Source organism: Trichomycterus rosablanca, chromosome 13 (assembly GCF_030014385.1).
Source record: "Trichomycterus rosablanca isolate fTriRos1 chromosome 13, fTriRos1.hap1, whole genome shotgun sequence".
In the NCBI taxonomy this organism is placed as follows: Eukaryota; Metazoa; Chordata; class Actinopteri; order Siluriformes; family Trichomycteridae; genus Trichomycterus; species Trichomycterus rosablanca.
Genome location: NC_086000.1, coordinates 19,626,906 through 19,639,374, shown reverse-complemented (window position 1 = coordinate 19,639,374; position 12,469 = coordinate 19,626,906). Strand labels below are relative to the sequence as shown.

The window sequence follows — 12,469 nt, the reverse complement described above, 5'->3', positions numbered from 1 at the left end:
CTCATTACAAGTCCATTACCTTAACCAGCATGTTAAGTATGTTAACCAGCAACCTTCTCATTACAAGCCCAGTACCCTAACCAGTGAGTTAACCACTGCCATATCTAACCAGTTAAACGTAACCTACTCATTTCTAGTTCAGTCCCTTAACCACCTAGTTAACCACTGCTATATCTAACCAGTTAACCAGTAACCTTCTCATTACATGTCCAGTACCTTAACCAGTGAGTTAACCACTGCCATATCTAACCAGTTAACCGGTAACCTTCTCATTACTAGCATTACTAGTTCAGTATCTTAACCAGCATGTTATGTTAACCAGCAACCTTTTCATTACAAGTCCAGTACCTTAACCACTGAGCTAACCACTGCAATATGTAACCAGTTAATCAGTAACCCTGTCATTACTAGTCCAGTACCGTAACCAGCACATTAAGTACGTTAACCAGCAACCTTCTCATTACTAGTCCAGTACCTTAACCAGCACGTTAGGTACGTTAACCAGCAACCTTCTCATTACTAGTCCAGTACCTTAACCAGCACGTTAGGTACGTTAACCAGAAACCTTCTCATTACTTGTCCAGTACCTTAACCACTGAGCTAACCACTGCCCTATGTAACCAGTATAAAGAGAAAACCCACACAGACAAAAGAAGAGCACACAGATCTCCTCCCGGACATTGACGAGACAGATAGATCAAATCTAGTTCTTCAGGACTCATGTTGCTAAGCGACATCCAGCTACCAGCCGTGCCACCATGTCAATCCAGGATTATTTAGCTACAGAAATGCACACTTCAGGAAATGTAACCCAGACTGTAAAACTGTGTGGGTGGAGACGTGAGTGAAATCATGGAAGGAAAAGAACTTACGATCAGAGCTGAAGTCATCCACCAGAATCATTTCTTGGATCAAATGGGGTGGGCTTCTGATTAATACACTAGAGCAGACGGAGAGAAACAGTGTGTGAATGCTGTTGCCAGAGCTCTCATTTAAAAAGTGGACACACTGCCAGAGTGGTCAGAAATATCCGAAAAACCATCAAGATGTGGTGATATAGTGATACAAATGTTCCAGTATGATTTTAATGCCTCTTTACAAGAAACGTTAACATTCTCATACATGAGTCATGAGCAACACGGTAATTGCTCTGCTGCAAGCTAACTTATAGGCTGATAGCTAACCCAAACAAGACAAACAATAAAAGAAATTATGTGAAATCATAATTGTGTGAGATCTTTTATACCATGAACAATCAATATCTGAACACATTGTGCCTCTTTTCCTCTCTGACAGTTTATGAAATTGTGAGCACTGGAGGACTATTCAATATCTGCTCATAAACGAGATGCTAGCTTAAAATCTAATACAATTTAATGCTATTTAATCATTTCCAGATATAGCTGACATTCTGATGCTAATGCCTGCTTAATAATGGAATAGAATCATGAGTTTTAGTTTAAATAAAGTCATTTATTTTTAATAACCACTTCATCATGGTCAGAAGCAGCAATGCATGGCAAAGCACAGAACACACAAACTCACATCCTTAATCAACCCTAAAGGCAATTTAAAGCAGTCAGTCCACGTATGAGCATGTTTTAGGGGTTGAAAGAAAACTAGTACCTAGCAGCAATCCAAGCAGACACATTTATACAGTGGTACCTTGTAACTTGACATCCCCTAAACTCAAATTCTTTAAAACTCGACACACTTCGTGGAGAAATTTGTACCCTTAAACTTGACGTTTTCCTTGAACTTGATGTGTTAAGTTTGAATTTTTTTTTTATTTATTTAATTTCAAATTAACAATGAACAGCAGCTTTGTTCAGCGCTTGGCTGAGTGGTGCAGTAAGACGTCATCAAAGTGCGAATATGAGACGAATCTGCATTTGTGTAAAATAACCGTCAAATTCACTCTCCTAGCTCCACAAGTATCTGTGTTTAGCTGGATTTTTCTTCTGTTTTACTTTTAAACCTGTGTTACAGCTCAAGGTTCTGAGAAATTGTGAAAATTAGCTTTTCCGAGTCTAAAATGCTTATTTAAAAAAATTAAAATAAATAAAGCTTAACGTGGATTAATGTACTAAAACAACAACACAGGGCCACTAAACTTATTTTATTTATTACTGCTTATAAGTTCTCTCCACTAATGAAATTCTTCGCTCGTTGTTTTAATACAATGAATCATGTTAAAAAAAAATAAAATAAAAAATTAACGTGGAAAAAAGCAGAAAAGCACAAAAGCTATTTTGTCACTAAGGAAACAATAAAGAAGTAAAGATAAAGTGCAGGTTTTATTTTATTTTATATATTGATTTTTAACTGTTTTCAATTGTATTTCAGTGTTTTTATATTATACTTGTTATTGTTAGTGTATAAATGTAAAAAATAACCCCATTTTTTACATTAGCCTAAAATATATGCAGTTCCACGGGACCATGGAAAGCATTAACAGGTATTCCATACATCCTTATGAAAAAAAAAAAAGACCTTGAAACTCAACGTCTTTTAAACTCAATGCCTCTGCCAGAACCAACTGACATCGAGTTTCAAGGTACCACTGTAACTCCAAAGGCGAGGATCAAAGCCAGCTATTGTACAGATTTGATGTAACGCGTAGTTTGCAGCCAGGTGACTGGGTATCATAATCAGTTCCACTGAATACAGCAATAGTTCTTTAAATATAGTAATGGTTCTTTCATTTATTCATCTTCAGTAATCTCTTTATTCTCATGAGGGTCATGGTTAAACTGAAGTCTATGTGGAAACACAAAGCACAGTGTAAAAATACACAGTAAACAGAGCCCCAGGGACAGGGTATTAAACACTCTCCTATTTACTTACTCACCGAATTTAGGGGCAATTTAGACTAGCCAATTCACCCAGCATCACACTTTTGGGAGAAGGGAGGAGACTAGATTATCCCACATAGAAAGTCCACACAGACTTTTAAGGAGGATATAATAAACTCCTTAAAGAAAAAAAACCCCCATAAAAGTTCAAATCCAGGTTCCTAGGACATAAACGTGTACAGCACCCCATCTACTAGCTGCAGTATCGTTGCATACTTGTTATAGCTCTAATAAAACAGTAACAAAAACCAGTATGCTGAAGTAAAGCTTTAAATACATTTGTAGGCGTTTTATTTTCCTCATTTCATCATTTCCTAGAATGTTTGACACCCTTGATCAACTCCATAAAAAAGGACAATGAAAAATTTCTGTATGGTTACTGTATAGCTAGCCTTTTCTAATCAGACACTATTTAAAATATTTACCGAAGTATAAATATACGGTGACATATAGGCCAAAATCCATTTTATTAATCAATATAGGAAAGATTTACATTGTTGGGAATTAGCAGACGCTCTTATCCAGAACGACTTACAGAAGTGCTTCCACAGTAAACAATTTCTTACTCTAGTCTAAGTAAACGACAGTCCAAGAACACAAATCTGCTAAAAACCCTGTTAGAACAAAGTTTTTTTTGTTACTTTTTAAATAAGATGCTATAAAAGGTTAGTAAGTGCATGTTATTACTCAGCCTAAGTGCTTAGTAAAGAGGTGGGTGTTTAATCGTCTTTTGAAGACAGTGAGAGACTCAGATGTACGAACAGGGGAAGTTCATTCCAACACTTGGTGCTAGTACAGAAAAGAGCCTTGATGCGTGTCTTCCATGAGTTCTGGTTGAAGGATCAAAACAAGCAAGACTAGTGGCTCAGAGGTTGTGTGGTATGATGAGTTCTCTAAGGCAGTTTGGCCTTGTAGGCGAGAATCAGTGTTTTAAACTGAATGCATCTACAGGAAGCCAGTAAAGAGAACACAGCAGCTGGGTGATGTGGCAGTGTTTAGGTTGGTTGAAAACCAGGCGAGCAGCTGCATTCTGAATTAGTTGCAGGGGTTTAATAGTGGACATGGGAGCTCCTGCCAGAAAGGAGTTGCAGTAGTACAGTCGAGAGATTACAAGTGACTCGACAAGAATCTAAGTGGCTTCCATAGAGAGAAATGTTTGAATGTAATTGATGTTGTAAAGGAGGAACCGGCACGATCTGGTCATGATTACACTTCAGTGTTTACCATTTGTAGTCTCTTTTGTTTCTTTTCTCGTTTGCATCATTCCTTGTGTACCACTAGTGGAACATGTACCAAGGTTTAAAAAACACTGACTTGGACTATATAATGGTTGGGTAGGTACAGAAAAGAGCCTTGATGCATGTCTTTCTCGAGTTCTGGGTGGAGGATCAAGGCGAGCAAGACTAGTAGCTTGAAGGTTGCGCGGTACAGACTGAGGTTTTATGAGTTCTCTAAGGTAGCTTGGGGCTGGTCCATTTTTGGCTTTGTAGCTTATGTTGCATCAGTGTTTTAAACTGAATGCGTGCAGCTACAGAAAGCCAGTGAAGAGAACGCAGCAGTGGGGTGCTGTGGCAGTGTTTATGTTGGTTGAAAACCAGGCGGGCAGCTGCATTTTGAATTAGTTGCAGGGGTTTAATAGTGGACATGGGAGCACCTGCCAGAAGGGAGTTGCCGTTTGTCCAGAGAGATTACAAGAGACTGGACAAAAATCTGAGTGGCTTCCATAGAAAGAATTGGCCGAATATAATTGATGTTGTAAAGAAGGGACCGGCACAATCTGGTCATGATTACACTTCAGTGTTTACCATTTGTAGTCTCATTTGTTTCTTTGTTTAGAAAACCTAAATAAATTGCATTATACCATCCTGCATCATTTCTTGTGTACCACAAGGTTTAAAAACACTGACTCAGACAATATAATGGTTGGGTAGGCCTATATGATTTCAGCTAGAATGGCAAGTTTCTCCTTCCTCCTGTGCAGTTTTAATACAACACTATTCATGTGCTTTTATTACTTTTTTAGTGTAGCTATTTGAACAGTCAGTGTAGGCAGAGTAACAATGTATATTACCTTTTAATAGTGCGCAGGAGAGTGGAGCGTGCTTCATTGTGGAAGGTGATGATGATGCTGGTGGAGGGCAAATCAGCATCAAAAGTCACTGAGGCACACCTGAAAGCCAGCAGACATAACATACATCATTTTTTGTAGTCCCTGAAGTCCTGTTTGCTTCCTATTATCCTTAGCTCCTATTCTTCTCCAGGTCTAATTTGTCCCAGCAGTATAATTTATTCATTCATTGTCTGTTTTACCACCGCTTCATCCTGGTCAGGCTTGCGTTGGATCTGAATTATTGGGCAAAAGGAAGGAAATACCCCAGACAGGTTGGCAGTCTATCACAGGGTAGACATACATATCGCATTCTCAGACTTTTACGCCAAGGGCAATTTTTAGTAGCTTCAACTGGCCTGACTGCATGTCTGGTGGGACATGTGGGTGGAACCCAGAGCACCTGGAGGAAACCCACGTGGACTCAGGGAGAACATCCAAACTCCACACAGAAATTTCTGTGCAGGGGATTTGAACCCAAGCCCCTTTTTGTTCTGAGGTGACAGCACTAACCGCCCCCATAGTATCCTGATATCTTTTAACCCAACCTGTGTATATACTGTGTACTATAATTGTCTAGTAGTCAATGAAAACTTCACATCATGCACCACCAAAGTGATCTCCATGGTAGATAGGCCCAAAACTTCAAAGCATTGTGCCAACACTTTGGGTAAGGCCCTTTCCTGTCCCAGCATGACCCTTTGTGTCCCTGTGCACAAGTCCATTAAGACATGGTTTCAAAAGTGAACACTTGTAAAGGAACACCAGTGGCCTGTACAGAGTCATGAACTAAACCCATCTGAACATCTTTGGGATGACCAACTGGGAATAACTTTGTCTTTGCTAGAGAGCGCCCAGCTGACTGGTAGCAGAGCCGTGATTCAAACCCGGGACTCAGAATCTCAGTGTACTAGCGAATTATCCCGCTGCGCCGCCTAGGTGCCCCCTGGAACACTTTCCCGCTGCTTCACCTGCCTGGGCACAATTTTTTTTCTTCTATTTATTTATACATTTTCTTTCTTTTTCTTCCCATTTAGCGCAGCCAATTAGTCTTCCGCTGCTGGGGATCCCGACTGCGCTTGAGGAGGGTATATTAGCCTGCCCCCTCTGACCCGTGCGCAGTCCCTCGACCCCTGTTTTTTCACCCGTGCCTCGGTGGATTCACACATGAGGATCCTCCACTTCTGCACAGGCAATTGGTCTACTAACCCAGGTGCTTGCACAGTGTTTGAAGACCCCACCCACTTAGTCTGGTATTTTCCCACCCAGCAGACTGGAAGCCAATTTTGTCTGCTGCAGACTTTAGCCAATTGTGTCTGCTATAGTCGACAGGTATCAGAGCCGAGATTCGAACCCAGGAGCCACCTTGGTGCCGAAATGTGCGGAAAGCCTTAAGACTGGAAAGAATGGAGGCTGTTATGGCTACAAAAAGAAAGGTCAACTCCATATTATTATCCATGATTTTGAAACACCTCAAGGTCAAAAGCTCATGGTCAGGTGTACGTGCATCAGCGTTGTTGTGAATGTGATTTAGAAAGCTTTTAACCTGTAATGTCGTGTGTCCCTAATGACCCTCTCACTGCCCAGTCTGTCACTCTCCAGCAGGTTGAAAGCATGCTCTTTATACGGATCCTCTCCTGCTTTCAACTGTTTACCAGCCAAATAGACTTTCTCATCAAAACTACCCAACAACTGGCTCTGCTGCTCGGCCCCCGGAGCATGGGTCACCTAAAACACACAGAGAGAAAGAGATGAAGGAACAGAGACAGAAAAAAATAAACAAAAGGCATAGAAAATGTGAGAAGAATTCTCTAATCCATCATTCTGGGTGAAGCAAAGCTGGGAAAAAGTCTTTGGCAGCATTTCAGTACAGTTTTTAACAATCCCTTGATGACTCCTTTTCACCATTTTCCCTCGACGAATCTACATCTGCTTGTCAGGGCTGTTCCAAAACTTTAAGGCATATAAATCAGCTGCAGCAGTGTTGTTGCGATTTTTTAATATTGTTTAAATTTACTGGCCTTTTTATTAGGAACACCTACCCTGTAAGCACTAGTTTTCGATGTACAGTTAGCACAGGGACAGTGGAAGCCCAGTGGGTAGAGCTTTGGACTACCAATCGGAAGATTGTCGGTTTGAATCCAGGTTCTGCTATGCAGCCACTGTTGGGCCCTTGAGCAAGGCCCTTATACATGTCTGCTCAACAGGTGCTGTACAATGGCTAACCCTGTGGTCTGACATGCAGAAAAAGAATTTCATTGTACTGTTCTCGTGTATACGTATATATGACAAATAAAGACTTTCTTATTATTATTATTTCCTTTATTTTATGCACAATGTGTGTTTGTCTTCCTTTAGTAACACAGTAACACCCTGGATGCAGGGCAGACACACATACACACATACCCATTCACCTATAGGGCAAGTCAGTGTCTCCAATTAACCTGACTCCATGTTTTTTAACTGTAGAAGGAAAACAGAGCTTCCGGACGACACCCACGCAAACACAGGGAGACAGGGAGAACATACAAACTCCGCACAGAAAGGACCCGGACCGCCCTGCCTGGGGATCAAACCCAGGACCTTCTTGCTGTGAGGCGACAGTGCTACCCACCGAGCCACTGTGCCACCCATAACTAAAACATAGGTAAATTATTTCTTTAAAAAAAGGTGGCACGGTGGCTAAGTGGGTAGCACTGTCACCTCACAGCAAGAAGGTCCTGGGTTCGATCCCCAGGTGGGGCGGTCCGGGTCCTTTCTGTGTGGAGTTTGCATGTTCTCCCTGTGTCTGCGTGGGTTTCTTCCGGGTGCTCCGGTTTTCTCCCACAGTCCAAAGACATGCAAGTGAGGTGAATTGGAGACACTAAATTGTCCACGACTGTGTTCGATATAACCTTGTGAACTGATGAACGTTGTGTAATGAGTAACTACCTACATTCCAGTCATGAATGTACCCAAAGTGTAAAACATGATGTAAAAATCCTAATAAACAAACAAACTTTAAAAAAAGGGAACTTTTAGTGAAAATTACTACACACTATGTGTCTGTATTTATGTTTACAATTTTTAAGGTTTTTTTTTTTAGGTTGTCTTCTGTTCTTTACCATCCTTCTCTTGTATTGCTGTAACAAGTTAATTCCCCTGAAGGGATCAATAAAGTCTTATCTCATTTTGAAAATAATAAGTACTATAAACTGTGCTACATTTGACTATGGGATATCCACTGTAAAAATAGATGATGAGCAGCCAAAAAAAGCTGCAGAATAAAAACTAATAATGCACATTTGGAAGAGAAAAATGTGGGAGCAGCATTCCTCAGCTTGGTATAATTGACGAGTTGGAAAAAGTTTGACCAAAACGTCGGGATCCAGACAGAACCTCACTTTCCATTTCTAAAAAACGGACGGAATTTTTAAGCGCTTAATGCACTTGGTTAGACATGAATAGAAACTCAGAGGGCCGGAAACGTCTCAGCATCTGATGCATGCGTCACAGAAACACACAAATTGTCTTGTCCGACTTTCGTTCTGATCCACATGTGGCATCTGACCTTTCTGATGAGATTTACAGCGCAGTGTCATTCCTGCTAAATCCATCTGCACTGAAGTTGGATGTTAAGAAGTCAAGCTGACTTCAGTGCTCTACATCAGTGTGTAAAAGCAGTCAACCAGAATGTCAAGTGCAGTATTTTTTAATAACCATGCAAATGTGTTATTCTATTTGAGCTCCAAAACAAACTTAATAAGATGCATCTGCCGCTAGCCCTGTTCAGTCAGTAGCAGCTGCAGTGGAAGATATTAGCTGCACACTCACGCTGCCAGTACTCACGCACTGTCGATTTTCATTTACATTAATTCAGGTAAAGAACTCTTGATCCCGAGAGTGTTTTGGGTGAGTGGGTGATATTTAATATCTAAAAGCTTTAAAAACGAGAACACCTACACTATTAGTTCTGGGAAAACAAAACCCACTATCGATCATTATAGAGCCTAGTATTACCAACAAATGTGTACTTTTAAACACTATCTACATAATTTTGGCGGATGATTAATAGATGTATGCATAATTAAAGATTACATAACGTGATAGCACACTACTGCGGAGTGAACTTGTGAGTTTAAATCTCAGCAGCTACTGCACCTCCTGGGGCAGCTCTAGGCTAGTAATCAAAAGATCACTGGTTTAAACCCCACCACTGCCAGGTTGTCACTGTTGGGCCCTTAACAAGGCCCTTAACCCTTAATTGCTTAGACTGTATACTGTAAGTCACTTTGGATAAAAGTGTCAGCTAAATGCTGAAAAATGTAAATGTACTGCAATGTGTGATTTCCAGGTCTGGTCTGGGTGCCTGTGTGACCAGTGTAAATGTGTGTGTGTGTGTGTGTGTATGTGTGTGTGTGTATGTGTGTGTGGTGGTGGTGGTGGTGGTGGTGGTGGGGTATCACATGGAGCTTAGCGTGACTCTCTGTACGTGCTCCGGCTCTGTGTATGAACCCAACACTAGCAGATAATAAGAAGCAATTACAAATTAGACACATGTTGGAAAGGGTCAGTGGTGATCCAGCTCTCCTCGATTAGATCACAGGTTGCAAGCAGTGGCAAGTTCACTATCGGGAATTGGAAATGACTAGATTGAGATATAAAGGGGGAAAATCCAGGGGGAAAAATTTACAATGTCCATCGACAGTCACTTTTATAACAGGCATAAAAGTATTGTATTATAGACTGGTCATGTTAAAATGTAACACACATGTCAATGTAAATTACGGTCAAATCCCCAAGCGGTCTTCATACAGAAATCATTGGCTAGGTCTGAGAGGGGGGATGGCCAAGGCCCTGAGATGTAAACCCAAGAAAGAAGCGGTTGGCTACTGCGCATTTGACGAAGGGGGTGTGTATAAGGCCCTTCTTGGTCAGAGTAGGGGTCTGCAGTAGTACAGGAGATGCCATTGCCATTGGATACAACTAGATTGGGAGAAAAATGAAAAATGCATAAATAGAATAAACAAGCCCAAAACCTCTAACTAGAAATTCAAAAGTAATGCTACAAAGCTAAATAACCTTCTAGAACTTTCATGACAGGGGTTTTATTTTTTTATTTAATTATTCTTTTTTGGAGCGTGCCTGCAAAGTTTGTACCCAATCAGTCAGAAGAGTATTAGGTCAGACACTGATGATGGATGAGGAGACCTGACTTCCAATCAATTTTTCCAATCAAAGTGTTTAATCTGGTTGAGGCTGGGGCTTTGAGCATGCCAATAGATTTCTTTCTCAACAAACTCATTAAATCACCCATCAAATCATGTCTTTATAGACTTTGCTTCATCCTCAAGGGCATATTTAAGAACACGGAAAAGATCCAAATTGTTACCACAAAGTTAGAAAGACAAAATGAATTGTATACTAACACTAAAACTCAATCATAAGGGTTGGTGTCCACATACTTTTGGCCATATAGTGTATCGATCATTAGATGACAAACTGTGATTATTTATGAGGAAAATACACTTCTTATACCAATACACATACCTCAGAGCTAATATCTAAAAAGCACATGCTTACAATACAAGGTCAATCGGGTACATTTCGACTGTTCAGGGTTGTCTAGAATTTTTGCCATTGTGCACTTTCAATGCAGATCTTGGTCCAAGTGCACCATTCCAAAGCCTATTCAAAAAGCAATTAGACTAACTGCAGTGCATGGAATTAAATTAATACAGTACTGTGGCATCAGCTTGCCTGTGTTTGCTTGGCAACCTCACAAATGCAAATGATTCATGAAAAAATGCTGTGCCAAGGGTAAACAGATAAATCCTTTAATTAAAAGAGCATGTCCTAAAAGTAGTGCTTACAGCTACATTGTGAGACTGTTGGACTCTAACTGTAAATACACGATAATGCCAAAAGTAAGTAAATACTCCTTCAAATTAGAGGCACTTTTAGCCAGACATTGCTCACTGGTGTATAAAAAACCAAGCATAAAGACACAGACAAACACTGGTAGTGAAACAGTGGCATTCTTAAGGGATTTTACCTTTCTAACAGGTCTGTCAGAGCTAGCGCTACACTAATCAACTGTAAGTGCTACAATTGTGTAGTATTGTGAAGACAGGTTGTCAGGCATTAGGTAACACAAGCTATGAAAGATTCATGTTTTCTGTTTCCATGGCTGTCCAGCTGCACCCAAACCTGTTATTATCATGTGCAAGCATTGGGTAAAGCAATTAAAGTACACTGCACACTGGACTCTGCTAAATCTGTTTTTGGTCAATGCTAAGATACAACCTGTCTCAAAGGCACATTGTCATCTGTGAAGTTTGATGGTGGAGTAATAATACTGTGGGGCGGGTTCAAGGGGATTTAATGTCAATTTACGCTACACTAAACAATGAATTATGTTTGGGATAATTACATGGTAACTTGGATTGTTAGTGATTAACCGGTTATCAGATAACAATTGTCATTGTTCAATTAATGCTGTTGGTTATGGTACCAGTTATTCTTCTGCATCAAGGTCAGTAAGAAAATAGTTTCTTCTAAAAGAAAGAGACATTACCCCATCCAACACCTTTGGGACAAATTGGAATAGCAACTGTAAGTCAGGCAAACATCAGTCTTAACTTAACTGATGGATAAATGGAAGCAAATCTCAAACCCACGCCAATCTTTTGCAAGGTCCCTCACACACAGCAAACCATGTCTGTTTGAATCTCATCCAGTAGCAACTCTACGATCGTAACCCGATCAGGTGGTGGGATGGCGTAATAGACCGCTGCACCACCCAAACACCTTCAAATCTATTGGGAAGCTTTAGCGGAACAGTGGATGCCTTTATAGCAAATCCACATTAATACCCATGATTTTGGAAAGAGAAGCTTAAGCATTGTATTAAGCATTAAAAGAAAGGGTCACAGTGTCTTGGTTTTTAAAGAAAAAGGCAAGAAAAATATGCTTCTCTACATACCTTTTTAGCCTGCTTTCACCCTGTTCTTTAATGGTCAGGACCCCCACAGGACCACCACAGAGTAGGTATTATTTAGGTGGTGGATCATTCTCAGCACTGCAGTGACACTGACATGGTGGTGGTGTGTTAGTGTGTGTTGTGCTGGTATGAGTGGATCAGACACAGCAGCACTGATGGAGTTTTTAAACACCTCACTGTCACTGCTGGACTGAGAATAGTCCACCAACCAAAAATATCCAGCCAACAGCGCCCCGTAAGCAGCGTCCTGTGACCACTGATGAAGGTCTAAAAGATGACCGACTCAAACAGCAGCAATAGATGAGCGATCGTCTCTGACTTTACATCTACAAGGTGGACCAACTAGGTAAAAGTGTCTAATACAGTGGACAGTAAGTGGACACGGTATTTACAAACTCCAGCAGTGCTGCTGTGTCTGATCCACTCATACCAGCACAACACACACTAACACACCACCACCATGTCATTGTCACTGCAGTGCTGAGAATGATCCACCACCTAAATAATACCTGCTGTGTGGTGGTC

At 40.7% G+C, this 12,469-nt stretch overlaps 1 protein-coding gene across 1 annotated transcript in view; it reads right to left on the bottom strand.

Annotated features, from left to right (window-relative positions):
- Nucleotides 1–12,469, bottom strand: part of galnt16 (UDP-N-acetyl-alpha-D-galactosamine:polypeptide N-acetylgalactosaminyltransferase 16) — a 56,466-nt gene that overhangs the window by 31,885 nt on the left and 12,112 nt on the right. Inside the window, exons 2-4 of the mRNA XM_063007337.1 lie at nt 6,509–6,690; nt 4,927–5,025; nt 873–940 (exon numbers count right to left, since the gene is read on the bottom strand). Coding sequence (XP_062863407.1) covers nt 873–940; nt 4,927–5,025; nt 6,509–6,690 — 349 coding nt within the window. The remainder of the gene's footprint in view (nt 1–872; nt 941–4,926; nt 5,026–6,508; nt 6,691–12,469) is intronic.